The sequence below is a fragment of the Pempheris klunzingeri genome, chromosome 12, assembly GCF_042242105.1.
Source record: "Pempheris klunzingeri isolate RE-2024b chromosome 12, fPemKlu1.hap1, whole genome shotgun sequence".
Taxonomy (NCBI): Eukaryota; Metazoa; Chordata; class Actinopteri; order Acropomatiformes; family Pempheridae; genus Pempheris; species Pempheris klunzingeri.
Window position 1 is genome coordinate 22581848 of NC_092023.1, and position 19183 is coordinate 22601030.

At 41.5% G+C, this 19183-nt stretch overlaps 1 protein-coding gene across 1 annotated transcript in view; it reads left to right on the top strand.

The window, feature by feature from the left end:
- The first annotated feature begins 237 nt into the window (after window positions 1–237).
- LOC139211127 (uncharacterized) overlaps window positions 238–19183 on the top strand; it is a 36493-nt gene continuing 17547 nt past the window's right edge. Inside the window, exons 1-2 of the mRNA XM_070841396.1 lie at window positions 238–400; window positions 11583–12412. Coding sequence (XP_070697497.1) covers window positions 322–400; window positions 11583–12412 — 909 coding nt within the window. The 5' untranslated portion in view covers window positions 238–321. The remainder of the gene's footprint in view (window positions 401–11582; window positions 12413–19183) is intronic.

Genomic DNA, 19183 nt, shown 5'->3' on the forward strand with positions numbered 1-19183 from the left:
CTCCTTCTCCTCCTCCTCCCGGTCTTCTTATGTGTCTGACTGCTGCTGGTGGAAGCCAGCCCCCTTTACTCTGCAATTTAGGTGCATTCACACACCAGCGCTCAGGCAGTCCAGTGAGTGAGGCAGCGCAGGTATCATGACCCTGCTTCAGGACAACCTCCACACCTACTACTCCAACAGCACACTCCTTTTCCACAACAGAACTCCAAGGCAGTACCGACCTATTTAAAAAACACAATGAGACGTTTCTGAGGACGTTTTCCTTGTTTTTTTTCACAGCACATTTGACTTTTTCTCAACCTCAAGGATTGTAACAACAACATGAGTGTGAAGGGGAAAAAGTCCAGGCTGGTCATCAGCTGCCAGAAGTCATTCTCCATCCTGGCTCCTTGGAGGAAAGGTACAGTCGCCCTCTATCTTATTCTATGTCTTTTCAGAGCAGTATCAGTAGTTTGAGATGCAGCGCTGAGTTCTGTCACAGGGTGTTTTATTTCACATCTCTGATATCTCATCGACAGACATCTTCACAAACAGAAGGTACCTCCAACAGACATTCATTAAAGAGGGATGTTTAGCACCCTCTGTGCTGTGTATAGTACCCACAGTTTTATAGGGGACACTTGAATGAGTGTGAAAGTGTGGAAAGGATTTACTTAATTGTGGGTCTACAGGGATATTTTGATGGGAAGCAAATGTGTTGTTAGTCGAGGGACTCTGGCAGCCTCCTTGTGTGACTCAGTCTGTTTAAGAGTTTAATTGGATTCCCAAACTGTAGGCCAGATTAACTTTTAACATTCAGCTCCAAAACCACGTTTTAAGACCTGATTCTTCATCTATTTTAATCATAAAACTTTGCTAGTCTCCGCAGTTCATTTAAACAAGTGGTTTTAATGAAAACTGTGAAACGTAAATACTGCGTCTGCTCTGATTGTCTCAGCAAAACACACATATTGCCTCCATGTGTCTACTGTAACAAGAGAATGAGATGGAGGCGCAGCTTTTAAAAAAGGGCAATTCACACAACAATGCAGTTCAGGGCTCTTTATGTCTTACTTGGTAAATGTAACACTGCTCTTAATGTCTGCTTGGCAAATAGAGCCAGGACAGTAGGAGTTAGTGGAGCTGTTTGTACAGGTCTACACTGTCTTACCTAGAAAATGTTAAACAACTAAAGGCTCCACTATGTTGTAGTTGCTGACTTTGCCTGCTGGGTAAGTGGTGTACAGCCTTTTCACTGAAAGCAGCTGCCTGATGGTGCTGGGAATTATGTTGATGTCTTTGAATACTTCTGCTGCCTACAATGGTTGCTGCTGCTTGTGCCTGATTAATGAGCTAAGCCATCACGAACAATGCACTTTTGCAGCCTGGCAGACAAACTGAGCACAAAAAGACCACTTTTCAAAAGTTACTGAAAGTTTTCAAATAGATATTAGTGGCTAAGAGCTTTGATAAACTGTACAGTTGGAGATGTTTGGAGAAGTTTGCTGCTTTGTAATTGCCATTAAAATCTTTCTGTGTGTCATGTGAGCCACTGTTAACACAAAACTATTACAGCTTTAAAGCTGCATTGATCAGTGATAAGCAAACAACAACAATGCTCTCAAAGAGGTTAAAAAGCTCCCAAGTTAATCATTCTCTCTGGTTTCTTCGCTATAAGCGATCCCTTTCAAATTACATGTCATTTGATCAATTGTTAATAAATATATTGATTAGTGGAGCTTTAATGGGTGTCAAATTGTATATAATACAGTATGTCATAGTCAGCACGCTGAGAGATCTCTCTTCCCTTTGTGATCCTGGTGTCAGGTTGCTTCATGTGCAAGCCTCTCTCAGATATCACTGTCAACTTACTTACAGTGTGAGCCTCCATACCTCCCAATCAGCAAATCCTCCAGCCGTATTGTTGTGGGAGGGGTCATAAATCTGCTCATTGTTGTGTCTGTGATGCCGCCTGCTAGACAGCAGTCACATTGTTTGCCATGTTACTCAGAGTAGGAAGAGGAAGGCCATTGTAAAGATCAAGTTTACATTGTATACAGTGCAGAAAGGAACAGCTTTTATTGGCAATTTGTGTGTACTGTAACATAACATGACATCTGATATTCTTTGTGTCATGACACTGCAAGACTGCAACACCCATGAATATCTAAAGCTTCTCTCATCATTGGTCACTAATGCCTGAAATATGCAACATGAGGCAGATCCAGTGGAATTTTGTAACTACAGGGAAGAGAGGGTTAGTGAGACACTATTCAGACATCAGCAATTTGAGTTGCTGCGGTGAGTAAAGTAAGAAATATGCAATGTGTGATACATGTACCAAGAAGAGAGGGTTTTCTCCATCAACTGACATGGGGGGGCTGAGAGGTTTGCTCAGAGGAGGCCGTCGATGGTGCTTGATATGTCAGTCGGTATGTAGCATTGCAAGGAGGTGATACGCTCACTTCACATTTATTTTATTGCAGTTTTAGTTTACAAGGAGTTTGCTTTAGTTTAAAATGTAGATATTGAGAGATGAATGGAAACAGGAACTTACTGGCTTTCTTCTAGAAGTAAGAAAACATCACATTGAAATCTGTAAAGACACAAATGACTACGGATATAACCTAGAATCATCATTGAAGTGAATTGCATTATGTATCTACTGTATGCAGGGCCATTCACCCCCACACACCCAACGTATGAATTAATAAAAAATGTTGTACTATTTTTAATTTATCATTCTTTTTTTTTAATGAAGACCATTTCCCACAAGTCCAAGACACAGAGGAGGGATCCCTCTCCAAGGATGGACACATATATAGAATAACTAGAAAAGACAAAAAAAAAAATCACAGTATATACAAATTACTATTCTGACTCATGTAGACTGATGATGCAGATGTGGAAGACTGTAAACAAAATACTTTCAATAATATGTTCAATAGTCAGATTCACTGTTTTTAGCTTTCCATCACTCCTCCCATAGCAGGCACATCTCCTTCAGAATAACACAGTAGCTATGGCATTCTGGTTTTTTGTCAATGGCTGTCTAATTGTTCATCACAGACCAACTGTACATTCATGTGCGCCTCCTTGCATTTAATGACAACCTTCAGTTTTTAAAGGAAATCATGTTATATGGCTCAGTGCAATTCTAACTTCTATTTTCCACTAATCTCCCATCCTATTTTTACTACTACTCATTTAGACCCACTAGACTTTTTCTCTTCTCTACTCAAGTGGATATTTTATAGACTGTAGTTTGACAGAAAAACAAATAGCATTTGTATGAGAAAAAAATATTTATAACTATATAACTTATAACTATATAACTTATTGATAAAATCTCAATTTAAAAATCTTCTAAAATCTAAACTAATAAATATCAATACAGCACATTTAAGTGCTGGAGTGACTGCTTACTCTACATTCACCATATGCCACATAGAATATCAGATTTTTCCTATTTATTCTTTCCTTTTTTCCTTCTTCTCACTCCCTCAGCTGACATAAAAACATGAAAATACCTGGGAATAACTGGAAATGTGAGGTTTTAACAGAACTCCTTTGTTCCTCATAATCAGTTCTTTTATTCTAGATGCATCAAATGTTGAATTTTACTGACTGTTAAATACTTGTACCCACAAACCTTTGCAGCTCATTCTCACCTGAGAATGAAATAAAGTAGAGCAGTAACGTTCGTTTTTCTTGCTCAATTACTCACTGAGAAAACTGGAGCTGAAGTGAAGTTGGCTGCTTACACCCCTGCGTCCTGTATTTTTGTGGAATGGGAAGAGGGAATTGACCTGAGAGAGGTTTGACCTGAGTTACAGTGCTCCTGCACATTCTTGCCTTATCTTAATGGTTTCTGACAAGACAGGACAGAGTTGGGGGGCCCCCGTTAACTTTGATAAAGAGAGGGAGTCTGGGTTTCATCCTTAGGTTTGATGATGCCATGGAAAAGAAAATGTGGAAGATCCCAGCTGAGCCACGTGTTGAGAGATGAGTCCAAAGGTGTCCTGCTTCTCCTTGTCCTAGAGAGTGGTGATAGTTGGGAGATTGTGTGTGTGTGTGTGTGTGTGTGTGTGTGTGTGTGTGTGTGGGTGTGGGGGGGGGCTCATCACACATCTGCTTTATGTCTCCTGTTGTAGCTCCTTATAGCGCAAATTATGGTGCTTTAGTCTCAGGGTATAGTCATTATCAGTGGTGTGTGTGTGTGTGTGTGTGTGTGTGTGTGTGTGTCTGAAATTGTGTATTAAAAGTACATGTAAAACTTTAACTGTGTAGATGACAATAAGTCATTTTATTTACTCTCTCATCTGACAAGTATTGGCTTATTTCATTCTTCTTTAGAGGCAGACTGGTTGCATACAGAGTCAATGGAAAGATGAAATGTGGGCGTGAACTAACTCAGGATGGCACAAACTCACACAAAGACATGAGGAAAGCTGATGAAATTGTTCCGAGAGCGAAAAGGTTGCATGTATCCAGGGTTTTATGAGTCAGCTTCATAAAGGATCAGAGGTGAGAGGAAAAAGGAGAGTGCAGAGGAAAAGAACTAGAGTCACTTTGAGCTCTAAATTCAATCACAGGCTGAGCTAAACCACAACCAAACACTCTCCCACAGACAGTGTTGGTGTCTCTGTTGCTTACAGCTAATACCTGTGCCCTTGGTACATTGGCTGTCTGGGCAAAATAAACAGAAACTGGTCAAGTTTGTGTAAATGAGATGAAAACTCTGAAGTGGCTGGTCATGTTGCCTGTATATGCTGCTCCATCTTCCACCATAAACAGTCCTTTTCCCCAGCAGACGTCTGGCCGGTCATAGTAGGAAAAGCAGAGGTGTTACTAATGATATCAGTGATGGCTCTGTTCCATACAGGTGTACCAGTGAGCCACGATAGAGTGACAGTGAGCCAGCATGCACAAACCACGACTCTAATTGTAATTCAGTCATTATTTATTTATTTATATGTTATGCATTCCTGTGCTTTTCACGTCAAATGGACATAGAATGTGCAGTTGCACAAAATTTGTGCCATGTTGAACTTTTTGCCAGAACCCTTTATGTTGGCAGCCCCACTACGCAGTTCCCTAACTAAAAGTGCTATAGTCTATATAGTTTCAAGGTTTTTGATTTAATTATAGTTTGTTATCTGATTATTAAGCAGAGATTTTGCATTCATTAACCACAGAAATAAAAGAAAACTAAATAACTAACTAGTACAGTGCCCGTTCACAAAGGGCCGATAGCTACTCTATTGGATCCTCAGCAATACACCCGCCAACTGTGAAGTTAATCAGACGAACAGACAGACAGAGACTGGGAGACAGAGAAAACTTTAACATTAGTCTATCCGAAACAATAAGCAGCCACTCCTGGGCTCCCCCACTCAGACCTTCTCGGGGTGGCTCCAGCAGAGCAGTGGTCAGTCTTGACTTCTCACCACTCAGACTGATAACAGGGAGCGGACACACCTGTGCTGTAAAAATAACTGGCTTGTCACAGCCTGTGCTCAGAGTGTGAGAAGCCAACTGTTCAGCCCGTGAGCTTATACTTGCTTGCATGCAGTATCTGAAAAAGCTTCTCAAAATCTGAGGTTGAAAACTGCAGGCAAAGCCAATAACTGTAAACGGATTAAAGGCATGAAGAATAGACCTCCTTTTGACTTTGTAAGGGACTCGCTTCAATGTGTCACCTATAGTGTGGAATGCATATGATGGGAAATGACTGAAGGAGGCAGGAAAGGAGGAAGGGGAAGGAGGACTGTCTCTAATTACATGTTATGGATTTTAGGCAAGCACAGAGACTGGAATTGGCTGAGTCACCCGTTTAGACAATCAGGTAGAATATCTGTTTTTTGAGGACAGCTGGATCAGGGGACACCTGTCCAACTGACAGTGGTTGTACAGAGAGAACTGAAGGGAAGGACAGGGATTATCACAAACAAGAAATCAAATTACACAGCCTAGCTGGCCTAGCACAGCCTGCAATTAAAGTCAACCTGCTCTCCTTGTTATTACACACAGGAAGAGGCATGTACTGAAAAAACTATATATGGAAATAAAGAAGCTAAGATGGAGTGGCAAGTCAGTGAGTACAAAAAAAGTCTGATCTGTTGTTATTTCCACATTCATGGTTTTTGAGAACAAACTCTTGGGCTGTTCTATCACTGAAAACAGATCAGCTTCTTCTTGGTGCTGTTACATGAAAAAATGATTAAGAAAAAAGAGAAAAGAAAAAAAGATACCACAAACGACTTCTATAGAGCTGCGGCTCGTTCGGCCGAGTATCCCCAGGAACTGCATTCAGTGTTGATTTACGTCCAACATTGCCAACATTCAGTGTCATGGCAAATAGTGCGTCCTTTATCTGGTGGAATGGAAGGTAAGGCTGAACATGTGGTGGGTGCGGATGTTATGACATAGATGTACATTTGATATTCTTATTTTTACCACGCTTGCATGGCTCGTGACAATGTCTGTCAGCTGGCCGCTTGGCCACCACTTTTGCCCAGAATGAAATGCCTCAAAAATTATATAGATAGAATGCCATGAAATTTAGTTCTGGCAATGATGGTTCCCAGATAATAGATTCTATTGATAAACCCTTGACTTTCCATCTAACTACTAGATGAATTGGCCAAAATGTTGTATTCATGGTCCTCTGACAATATATTCTAATAACATCTATGATCCCAACTTTACATCAAGCATAATTGACATTTTGGTTTTGAGTAAAATGTCTCCATGACTGATGGATGGATTGTTATCCCCCATCCCCCAAATAGTTCTATTACTTTTCATCAGGTCAAAATTTAAATTTGTCCAATACTTTGTTTAATGACTAAAAACCTGCAAAACAAACGACCCCGCCATCAGCTTTAGCCTAAAGTATCGCTGTGTTTAAGTACAGCCTCACAGAGCTGGGCTGTTTCTAGCTGTCACCACAATTTTTTGTAAGCGTATTTTAGTGTCCATGCACCGATAATGCAGACAGAATGATTGGTGCACATGTCAGCATGTGTTGTTTCATAATGCAGATATTGAAAGTAACAAGGGGTTGTACAGATGTGTGCCAATGACTGCCATTAAAGTTGCTCTCTGCAGTGCAGTGATTTGGCCGATAGTATGAACAGCTTTAGGTTCACCTGTGCAGGCTAAGTGAGCTGTGGCTGATTATCATGAACCATCAAACAGAACTGAAAACAGGATGATGACTTCAGTCAATTGAAGAATACAAAAGCAATCAATCTCCTCACTGTTAATCATAAACTTTAGGCTTATAGAATAAGTGGACGGAGCCTTTAAGTCTGGAAAATGAAGCCAAAGCTGAGGTGACTTAAACCTGCATTCTTTCTAATGGCCCACAAATTTAATTGGCTCCAAACAGACGATGCTTATGAAAAAATACGCTTACTTCTCGCTCGATTTAACACTTGGGAAGGTAAAATCAAGTTCGATGAAACAAAAACATCCTACGGCATCTGTTTCACATCTGACTGAGATCTGAGATAGCTTCTGACCTACAATTCCCTGTTGGAATTTTGCTCCAATACATGCCTCACTTATATTCATAGTCCTGGAAAGGTACATTACAATCTATTGCATTATTGAGATTCCAGGTGGCCTGGTGAGTCACTTTTTGACCTCCTTGGTACAGGGGAGTCAAATCCTCAGGGGGATTTAGGAGGAGGAATGCTTTCTATTCTTTAAGAATGGCCCAATTAAAAGCATGACAACCTCCCACCAGCTAGGAACTGGGTCAGTGTAGGACAGTCACACAGTCTGGGTCAGCAGATACCGACAAACAGACTGACACGTTGAATGAAACAGTATTAAATATTCATACATAAAACTGTGTTCCATGGTGGATGCCCGGATGGATCTCTGGGGTGGCCTAGCCTGTGTACTGTCACCTGGAGAATGGCACGGCATAGCAAACTATCATGATGGTGACTGAAAACAGTGCGGTCTAATATCAGCGCCACAATTCTGGGTTATTGTGAGATGAGCGATCCGACTCTGTCTTCAATAGTTAGATACTGCTACATTACTCCTTGGCAGCATTCAGGTTCATGTATTGACCTCAGGGTCTTGAGCACAGTTACATGTAGTGTGGATTACTTTGAAAATCCCAAACGTACCTGAGTTCAAATGTTTTACAGGCATATCTACTGTACCTGCGAACCCAGCCTCTCTAGACTGAGTAATTGGACAGACCATGTCATGTTTCTAAATGACCTCAAATATATCTTTGGCATTTCTGCAATAGCTTACTTATCAGCTTATATTCACATATACAGTATATACCGTTGATTAATATGTCTACAATAAATCAGCCAATATATCAGCTGCTGCCAATTTATTGGTTAGACTGTTAGATTAGATTGGTTAGACCTCAAATATCAGCTTTGCCATCTCACATGTAAAGGTTCTGCCAAGTTGAACTGTCCCTCTGTGAGCGAATCCTCTGATTGTTGCAGTTCCTGTTAATTGAATTAATTTCCTCCGCCTTTGATGATCTGAGATTCACTGATGTAAAACTGTTGTTGTGCTGAGCAGCTTTGCCTCTGAGAAACATTTGTTTAAAAGAATGTCAAAGCAGGACTGTAAGAAAAAGGCTTTCATGAATGGGTAATGCCATGGATCCGTCATGCCTCTGTCAGATGAAGCATTTCGCATTTCATGATTATTATTTGCATCACTGTTGACTCTCAGTCATTTTACATTACACTCTGGGTTTAAGTGGCTTCAGAGTGATTGCTCAAGAGACAGTAAACATCAATTTAAGCTACCATAGGCATAAACACACAGTGGGCTTTTCAGGTCACTCAATACAGTGAGGTCATTGGGAAAAACAATGGGCCTCAGTGGTGGCCTGCTGAAGCCACAATGGAAATAGCTGGGTGCATTCTTCTACTTTTCCTACTACTTCTTCTACTAATTCTATTTCTACTACTTTGGCACAAACAGGAAATCAGCTTTTTAGCCTACACAGAAAAAAACAATGTGGGAGTCAACAGCTTGAGTTGAGCCATTAAAAAAATAATAAGTCCTCATTTGAATAAGAAACTTGTGACCGACTGTTGTCACAGTGTCCTTGGGCAAGACACTGAACACCCTTTCACTCCTGCGTGTGAATGGGTTTAGTGTTAATGAGAGGATGTGAGGTCGAAATGACTAGAAAGCAGCTATATGAATACAGATCATTTACTGCTACTAGAGTGCACCACATCACAACAGTGTCTACGATGAAAATAAATACATAAACCATTCAAAAATTAACTTAAAGCTTTACTGTGCAGTTTTTAAGTGACACTGGACCATCGTCACATTCTCTGCCTTTATGAGGCCACAATGTGATTCTGAGAGTAGAGAGTCAACAGTGGAAATTTAATTTCCTCCAAAAGGTCACGAAAAATTCTTTTGAAAATCTAGTAATAACTTCTGTTCTCCCTGAATCTGTGTTGTCCAGTGTGCTGCTTGAAATGGAGATTTGACCTTAGTAAGGAGTGCATCTGAATGTTTGTATGTTCTGCTAAGCACATGTTTGGAATAAAATTGGTGGTGTAATCCAGCAAGTATCACATTTATCTTCCAAAACTTTTTGGTCCTTTGTGTTTGAAGTGTGTAATGTGTGGCTGTGGCACAGAACCACTTTGTTAGGTCAGGTAAAGATTATAGTTTGGGTTTAAGAAAATAAGTGGTTAATGTTATGGAGCAACTGTGGTCACAGTTAAATAAAGAATACCTAGGGGTCATTGTAAAGTGTCATTCTGGGCAAAGAACCACTGCTAACCACTGGTTCAGTGCCTTTACATCTTGACATGGCACCAAACACTGTGCTATCATGTTTAGGCAGATCTGCCTAAACATGATAGTAATAATTTAGAAGGAACTGTGGCTCTGTATTTGTATATATATAAACCTGAGTTTCCTTTTTTTATTGATTTGATGTCTCTGATGATGATTTGCATTGGTCCAATTTAAAGATATTTCACATTTTGAGATATTCATTTGTGCCACGTAACACCCTTCAATTAGTTCCACTCAGTTATCATCCAGTTTCTAACTAATGACTTGTGATTCATTCATCATTTGGTGCAGGTCTCCTCTCTTTACAGCCACAGCATCCTCTCTGTCTCATCTTAACCTCACACATACATGCATGCACAGTGCATTTCTGACTTATTATCAATAAGCCGAAGGCTTCTACTTCCATTCTAATTTTCACAACATGCAGTGGATAAAATTCCCCTCCAAGGACTCCCTCCATCAGAGGTCCCTTCAGGGGGGAAAAAGCATCTGATTCATTTTAGTCTCTTTTATACTCGCCTTGACAAGCTTTCCAATTCACCCAGCAGGAAGTTCAACAACCTCCACTACTGTTAAAGTGTGATCGAGCATTCTGGAATGATATTCTTCCAAAACTGTACATAGTTTTATGTTCACACAGTTGACTAAACAAATAAAACAACTAGTCTTAATCCAGAATCCTGCTTTTTCCTTCGGAAAGAGGGGGACTACTTTTTGTCTCTTCCCTTCAAAGTCAGAGACTAGAAGGGAAGAAAAATTATTATTTGACTGACAGAGAGTCATATCAAATTGCCCACACTGACCAGTAATGGTCTGAACTGGGCTGTCAGATAGGGCTCACTGACAGGTCAAAAGTTTGGAAGCAGAAGTCACCAGTTAGATTTCTTCTTCTTTTTTCCTTCAGTAATGGCTATTTTAATATAAAGACGAAAGCAGTATAATTAAGACACTAAATGTATTATTTACATTTGAAATTTAGTCTCTGAGGTTGTGTGACCGATATTCTGATATTCTGTGATTCAATTCCAGAAGTGCTAATTCTTGACTAACCTATTTCTCTGACATAGTTTTAAAAACAGCTTAATTCCAGCTTGTTATTGGCCTCATTACATTGAAACAGGAGCCTGTTTCTATTTAAATCTGCACACACTTTGCTTCCAAGTTCTCTTTCCAAAGAGCTTAGAGGTGATTTCTAATATTCTCGTTTAAAAGTTCCTCAGAAGGATCTTTGCCTCTTTTTGCTTTTTCAGGTGTCAGTCTGGTTAAACCATGGTACAGCGTTTTGTTCACAACATCTTCTTTTTTTTCCTTTTCTTTTACAAACTCTTCATACAAAGTAACATCTATTTGTAAAGAGGACTTTCTCCCACCTAAAAGCATGAAAGATTATTCCCTTAAATTGAATTGTAGCTGTACATCAGTCAGGTATTGTATAATCTGGCTATTGATGAAATACCTAAAGTCAAGCAAATCTACTTTCTGGCAGCCCTAAGTTTGGGGCCCTAAGTATTTCAAGGTCTTTTGCTTCCTTTGAGGAATGTCAGAGACATTTTAGAATGTGTGAAAACTTTGCAAACTGGCAGCTAGATCTGCAAATGGGAATGCAAATGGAACCCATGAAAAACACCAGTATCAGATGTTTAAACGGAGGCCTAAAAATGACAATGGTTTCTGTTCAGGTGAGACCTCTAATGGCCTTATCTAAGAGTCTTGTCTGTTGAGACTACAGTGTTGAGGCGGGGCTGTTAGAATAAATCTACTTTTCTTCATCTGTTTGATAGGGAAAAGAGACAGAGATGCTTCGCTGGACGGTGAGGTTGTCCTGACAAAAATGAAGCTCTTCAGCAACTTCCATGAGAGGCTCCTGACAGCTGATGACTCTGAGTCCACCATCTCCACAGTGTCAGTTTCTGTGCAGGACATCTCGGACCCTACCAAAGTCTCTGCTCTCTCACCCCTTGATGACAAGCCTGGGCAGCCTCAGATGTCTACCAGCTCAGAGTATTTGTCTGCCATTTTCTCAGACTCTGAGCTGCCGAGGTTATCCAAGTTTGTACAAGAGTCAGAGGACTCTGGAGTGGAGCTGCCTAGTGGAGCTAACTCTCCCTCCACCCCGACAAGCTCTGAGCAGAGCTTTGTGGTCCACAGTCGAGAGTCCTCCTGCGATTCCTGCAACTTAAACTCTGACCCTACCACCTCGCCTGATGAACTAGTCACATACGCACAGAGCTCTGTGATTAAACAAGACGAGGACTTGGTGGATAATAATGTGAGTGAAGCTGTGGATACTCAGCACAATGTGTTCAAACACTCAGAGGAACTCAGTTCTTTAGCTGTGACAGTAGAACTGCACATAGGCAAGGACATGGACAGGAGCCTGTGTCGAGCTCCAGGAATTAACCTTGAAGGATATAAGGAGATGTCTGAACAGCTTGAGGAGAACAGTACTGTAACTGACAGGACCTGCTTAGAGGATACGAGGCCTGGGAAGCAGTCCTCAACAGGAGCCTGTGATGACATGATGGACAATGACTTTGAGCCAGAGCCTATATGGAGTGCCACCAGTGACAGCCTGGACGAATACATGGACGAATGCTGCAGACTTAGTGAGGTAAGAGAATCAGAGTATTATCTGATTAATAGGTATATGTTTGGCATTTCTATACTTTCATTTGAAGTTACTGATTATTGGTTTTGACTGGTTTTATGAGCTTCAGAATATGCGTGAAGCTTTGCTATTGAAACATTCTCAACTCCTGCAGGTACTTCAACTAAAGCTCCTCAGGGCAGTAACATCTGCTTAGCTCCTGCCCTGAACACAGCTATAGAAATATCTTCTGTTCAAACAAGCTCTTGCTAGATGTTTTCACTTCTGTCTACATGTTGCTGTGCAATTCAAACACTAGTAACAACCTTTAGCATTCATCTTGGACGTTTCTTTGCATTTGTCTGTAAAACTGTTGAATGACAATCATGGTTCCTCCAGACTTGAGGAAAATTCCTTTTGGGTGAGCAACAAACTCATTTCATGTCCTCTATCATTATCTCTAATTTTAAGCTTTTCCCAGCATCTATGTCACCAGGTGATTCACCATCACCTCATCTGAATCTATAGGTGTGAATAACACAAGGAGGTCCTTTGGTTTTCACATATTTCTTATCTATACTATATATCTTATTAGGTGAACTAAAGCATGTAAGAAAGCACTGAAGCTGTACTGGTGCTTTGTCCTCTTCTTGTGCCAATGACAGGTGTACTCATTCATAAGAACCTGCGGGAATTATTTTCTCGTTCACATCCAGAGGTCTCTGCAGCGAGAGCACCTGGCAGCTGTGGAAGCTACAAAGTCATAATCACCTGTTTGATGTTCTGAAAGCATCACAGTCAGCCCTGAATGCCTTTAATTACCAGCAGCTATTAGTTAGAATCTGAAACAGCCTTACATTTTCCACATGAATCCGGGAGACTGGAGACGGACAAATTGTAGGAATTGCAAGGTTTAAAGCACCTTTAAAGTAAACGTATCATTTCCCAAAATAGAATACAGTTTGACAGAGCAAATTAAGTATAGGTATTATTAAAATTTCTGTTTACATTTTTTTTTTTTTTACAAGTTTGAGACACTAAAATGGGCTGCAGTCTTCTGCATCTGACCAATACTGGATCTTTCAGGTAGATACATTAAACAAAGATGCATTACTGTGCAATACATAATATGGGCCAGGCCGATCTACAGCTTGGGTGCCATAGAACAGGAGTCTACGACGATGCTTGCTGCTCTGCAAGTCTTACTTCGAGCCGAATACTAGCGTCAGTATGCTCACAGTGACAATGCTAACAACATGTAATGTTTACCACTGTTACCATCTTTGTTTGTGTATGATAGCATGCTCACATTTGGTAACTAGCACTATGCAAGGTGCAGATGAGCCTCATGGCAATATCATTCATTTTGCAGGTACTTGGTAATAAACCAAATGATGAATGACGATTGCACTTGGAAGAAAGTCTAGGGGTCAGTTACTATAATCAACCCTGATTGGAACATGGACGTCTATACTAAATTTCATGGCAATCCATCCAGTAGTAGCAGCAAATCTGAAAAAACAATTCTGCACCTCTACAATGAGATAGAAGTATCTCCATACTAACTACTAATAATTTAAACAGCTTTAGCTGATTCAAAGCTACATTTCAAACCTACAGATATTCTACCACATTCTCTTCCTCAAAAACCTTTCCAAACAGAGCTCAGAGATAAGATTAGGCCATTACTACTGCTGGCATATCAGGCAAACCAAAACACGAGGGCCTGCCTGCAGTCAGGCCGAGGCAGTGAGTGGAGAGGACGGGTGTTACAGTGTGGGGCACCTCTTCCACAGACCTACATGTCATGCAGCACCTGTTCATCTGTGCCGAAGGACTGGAGATTTTTCTAGTGATACTGTTGCTGACCGCCGGCCCCTCTTTCATCTGGACCCCCCCCCGTGTTGCTTGGCAGCCTACCTGGAAACATCAAATAGGTGTCAAATATCTCAAATTACTCACATATTTGCCCAGATAAAGGCTCTTTTATAGGTCCCTGTGAGGTAATGGTGTATGGCAGTGGCTTTTAGGGGCCCAGCATGACAAACTCTAGGGGTACAGTGCTGACAGGCAGTAAGGGGGTGTCACTTGTCAACACAGCTAATAATGTAATTTCTTTCCCTGCTAAATGGGACTTTGTATTCCATAGCAGGGGAATATTGGATTTTTTTTTCAAACATGAAGGACTTTCTCTGTCTTTAGCCATGTGTCTTTTTACTCTTATTCTGTTCCTCTCATTTAATACTACAAGAATGGATACTATAATCACTGCAAGTCTTAAGGTTCAGATGTTGGAGATATTATTGGTTGCATAGCTGTCATATTTACAACATTAGTAACAGCAATCATATGGTAGCTGTTTAGCTGTGTGTTTGATCTCACACTTTCAAAGCACACTTAATTAATCAGTGCTAGTGCGAAATGTAATCAGAATACAAAGCCTGGATGCTTCTGGGTTACTTGGAATTCCTCAGCAGCACAAAATAAGTGAGAACTGCTTAGAAGTGCTCCTGCCAGGTCAGGGTTGTTTTCAGTTCATTCATCAAGAAGTCCTGGTAAAAAGACAGTGTTTCAGGTTATTACACTTGATAACAACACTGCACTAATAATAGTAATAGTAATTATAGTAAGAATAATAGTCACAAACAACTGTAACTGAGTTGAGGGCATCAAATGTCAAAACGCACTAACAAAAATGAGACTAAAATAGTTTTAGTACCAGGTCTACACTATGGTATGTAATAATGAAACAACTTAAATGCAGCTTTAACTCGCCAAAACTAAAACTAGGCAGAAGAGCAGCTTCAGTACATGGTGTCTTACATTTCCGACCTGAGTGCTATCTGTGTGCTCTGAGAAGACGGGTGTCTGGCTGAGACAAGCAGCGAATGCGATCTACCTGTACCTTTCCCTCTATCTGGGTGCTTCACGCACATCTGGTGCCTTCATTCCTTTCCAACACTGTCATGTTCAGGAAATCATTTTGGATGCAGCAGAGATTATGAAAACATCTACAAGTGAGAGCCAGAGGAGGATATCATTTAGTTAACCAGGTAAAAAGTCTCACTGAGATCAAGAGAGACCTAGCCAAGAGGGCAGCATTGTCATTGTTATAGCTGTCATACCCAACAGACCATCATATTATATTATTGGCTATGTAAATCTATGTAAAGGTATATTTTATGTATAGGTCCTATAGAGAACCTTTTGCGTGTTGTGGCCACAGTAGAAACTTGGCTCTAATCAAGGTGTAGTTCTGGATCACTGCTGCGTCCAGGAAAAGCAGCTGACCGGATGGTATGTGTCCAAGACTGCTTGAGGTCTGTGCAGCTCAAATGGTGGAGCCCCTCCAGAGGATGTGGAAGATGCCCTCCTCTCTATGCCCCACCGTGTTTATTCTCACTTGGAGGAGCTCAGTGGTTATGTGAAGATCATGTCTTTTTGAGTGCTTTCAACAACATTCAACCTCAACAAGCTCCAAAAGACAGGTGTGGATCCCTCCTTCCCTTCCTGGATCACTGATGCCCTGACAGGACGACCACAGTCCGTCAGGCTGGGGAAATGTGTCTCTGGGACGGTGATGAGCAGCACAAGGACTCCACAGGGGGACTGGTCTGTCTCTGTCACTGTTCATCCTGTACACATCAGACTTTAAATATAACTCTGAGTCCTGCCACATCCACAAATATTCTGGCTATTGTGGCGTGTGTGAGGGAGGGACAGGAAGAGGACTACAGGGACCTGGTGAGAAGAATGACCTCCTACTGAACACCTCCAAGACCCAGGAAATGATCATGGACTATTGCAGGTCTAAGCCCCCACCTCCCCCAGTCAACATTCAAAGGAAGACAACAAACTGGACTGGTCCCTGAATACAGATGTCCTCTACAGAAAAGGACAGAGCTTCAGGATGCTCAGGTCCTTTGGTGTCTGCAGTGAAATGCTGCACATGATCTACCCGTCAGTGGGGGCTAGTGTGCTGTTTTACTCTGCCGTCTGCTGGGGAGGTAACATGACAGCTGAGAACACCGGGCTGGCTCAGTGCTGGGTAGGAGCCTGGGTTCACTGGGGATGGTGGCGGAGCTGCAGGCCATCATGGACCATGTCAGCCACCCTCTTCACCGCACCCTGGGGGGGCAGAGGAGCAGCCACAGTGGACGCTTCCTCTCACTGCAGCTGAGGACTGGGTGGTACAGAGGATCCTTTGTCCCCAGAGCCATCAGACTGTGCAACACCTCAGGCAAGGGCAGTGGCTCATGACCCACCCACCCACTCCCTCTCTCTTTCTCTTTGTTTCTAGGGACCCCTCCCCCCGGACAATGTGCAAGAATGCCTTATTTATTTATATTTTATTTCAGCTTTTTTTATTTAATGATGTGCAGTTTTTAACAATGTGCAATTGTACTAATTTCTTACTGGTTTCACTGACTGACTTCACTACCTCACTGGTAGTAATCTATCTATCTATCTATCTATCTATCTATCTATCTATCTATCTATCTATCTATCTATCTATCTATCTATCTATCTATCTATCTATCTATCTATCTATCTATCTATCTATCTATCTATCTATCTATCTAATGATATTTTGGCCTCTGCCACACTTCACTGTAGCATATTATGTATTATCAGATGATGATACACAACATGTAATTTGCTACTAGCTTCCATGCACACGTTATCATTTTCCTTCCTCTTAAGACAACATATGAGATTCCTGATCTGATGTCAGCCACTTATGTTAACCACAGACAATACTGGATTCCGTATTTCTTGCCAATACAAGCACACACTGTTCAGGGATTGCATGCTTTAGCATTATCCAAATGTGTCAGATGATCAGCTGTCCACATCCTCGTCACCTCAATGGTTGCATGACTGAGACATGCATTCTAGACTAGAGTCCAGAAAGCTGCTGCAAGGCTGCTACCCAGGTCCAACAGATCAACTCATATCACACCCGTCCTATTCTCTGGCTTCCCATCAGGATTCAGGCACGAGTGTACATCTCTGAGCTGCATCACCAGTAGGTCCCTGAGGTCCTCTGACCAGGGTTTACTGTCAGTCCCCCGCACTTGACTAAAAACAAAGAGTGATCATGCCTTTGAAGTGGTGGCTCCGACATTGTGGAACTCCCTTCCTGTCTCGATTGATGCTTTTAAAAAGCAGCTGAAAACACATTTATTCAAACTGGCCTTTTTCTCGCCTCCTGCTGTCGTTTATGGGTTATGATTGATGTATTTTAGTGTGTTTTAGATCTGTTCCTTCTTATGACTGATTCTTGTTTTACAGTTTTTATTATCTTCATGATGATTTATGATTTGGTCATATATATATTTTCTTTTTCTTTTTCTTTGACCCCCATGAAGCACTTTGTGACTTTGTTCTGTGAAAAGTTAGTCATTACTACCCCTTGACTCATGGGGTTAGCAGAAACTCAGAGGAAGTGCAGCATGACGTTTATTCGTTTGTCTGTTTAAAAATGAGTCTGTGCACACAAAAGGAGTAGTCTTCTCCAGCTTAGATTCCTCCTGTATGAATGATGTGTGAACGGGTGAATGAGGACGTGATGTAAAAGCACTTTGAGTAGTCAAAATGACTAGAAAGGCTTTATACAAAAATAGACTATTTACCATCTACCATCTACCACCTGAAGCCCGCTCTCTTTTCTGCAGATCACTCAGTAGTCTCTGTTGGGCCGTAGATAAGATCAGTCCCAGGCCTGGTAACAGGACTGTCCCAGCCAGACTAGCTTTTGCTTGCATACCCTGCCCCTCATCAACAGCTATCTCCAAGGAAGTGAGGTCCATCTCTGGGAAGGTATATCAATCAATCAATCAATCAATCAATCAATCTTTATTTATATAGCGCCAATTCACAACAGCATTATCTCAAGACTCTTTCCATAAAGAGCAGGTCTAGACCAAACTCTTTAATTAGAGAGAGACCCAACGATTCAGGAATTCAACATGAAGGATTCAAGAATCCCCACATGAGCAGCATCAGATATTATATGGAGAAACAGTGGAGGAAGAACTCCTCTTTAACGGGAAGAAACCTGGAACAGACCCAGGCTCAATGTGGGCAGCTTCAGTCAGGGTCCGTGTTGGGTGGAGGTTGGACAGAGAGACAGAGAGACAGAGAGAGAGAGAGAGAGAGAGAGAGACAACACAAACAGCAACCAGCGTACTAGCAGTGACTATAACACTAACAATAGGAATGTGACTAAAAGATTAGCAGTATGATATTATTGAAAAACATGACGAGTGGCCGACGATCCGCAGCAGTGATTCATGAACCAGAGAACCGGGACCAGGACCAGGATCCACAGGAACCTGAGAGATGAGAAAGCACAGAAAGGCTGGCAGACATTTGGCTGACATGAGACATAATGATGGAGAGGAAGAGGAGGATAGAGAATAGAGAGGAGCTCAGTGCACCATAGGAGTCCCCCGGCAGTCTGAACCTATAGCAGCATAACTAGGGGCTGGTCTAAGGCCTGATCCAGCCCTTAATTATAGGCTTTATCAAAAAGGAAGGTTTTTAGTCTACTCTTACATGTAGAGAGGGTGTCTGCCCCCCAACCCAAACTGGAAGGAGATTCCACAGGAGAGGAGCCTGATAGCTGAAAGCTCTGCCTCCTGCACTACTTTAGAGGACTTTAGGAACCACCAGTAGACCTTCAGTCTGGGAGCACAGCTCTAGTGGGGTAGTACGGTACTATGAGCTCTTTAAGATATGATGGAGCCTGACCATTAAGAACCTTGTAGGTGAGGAGAAGGATTTTAAACT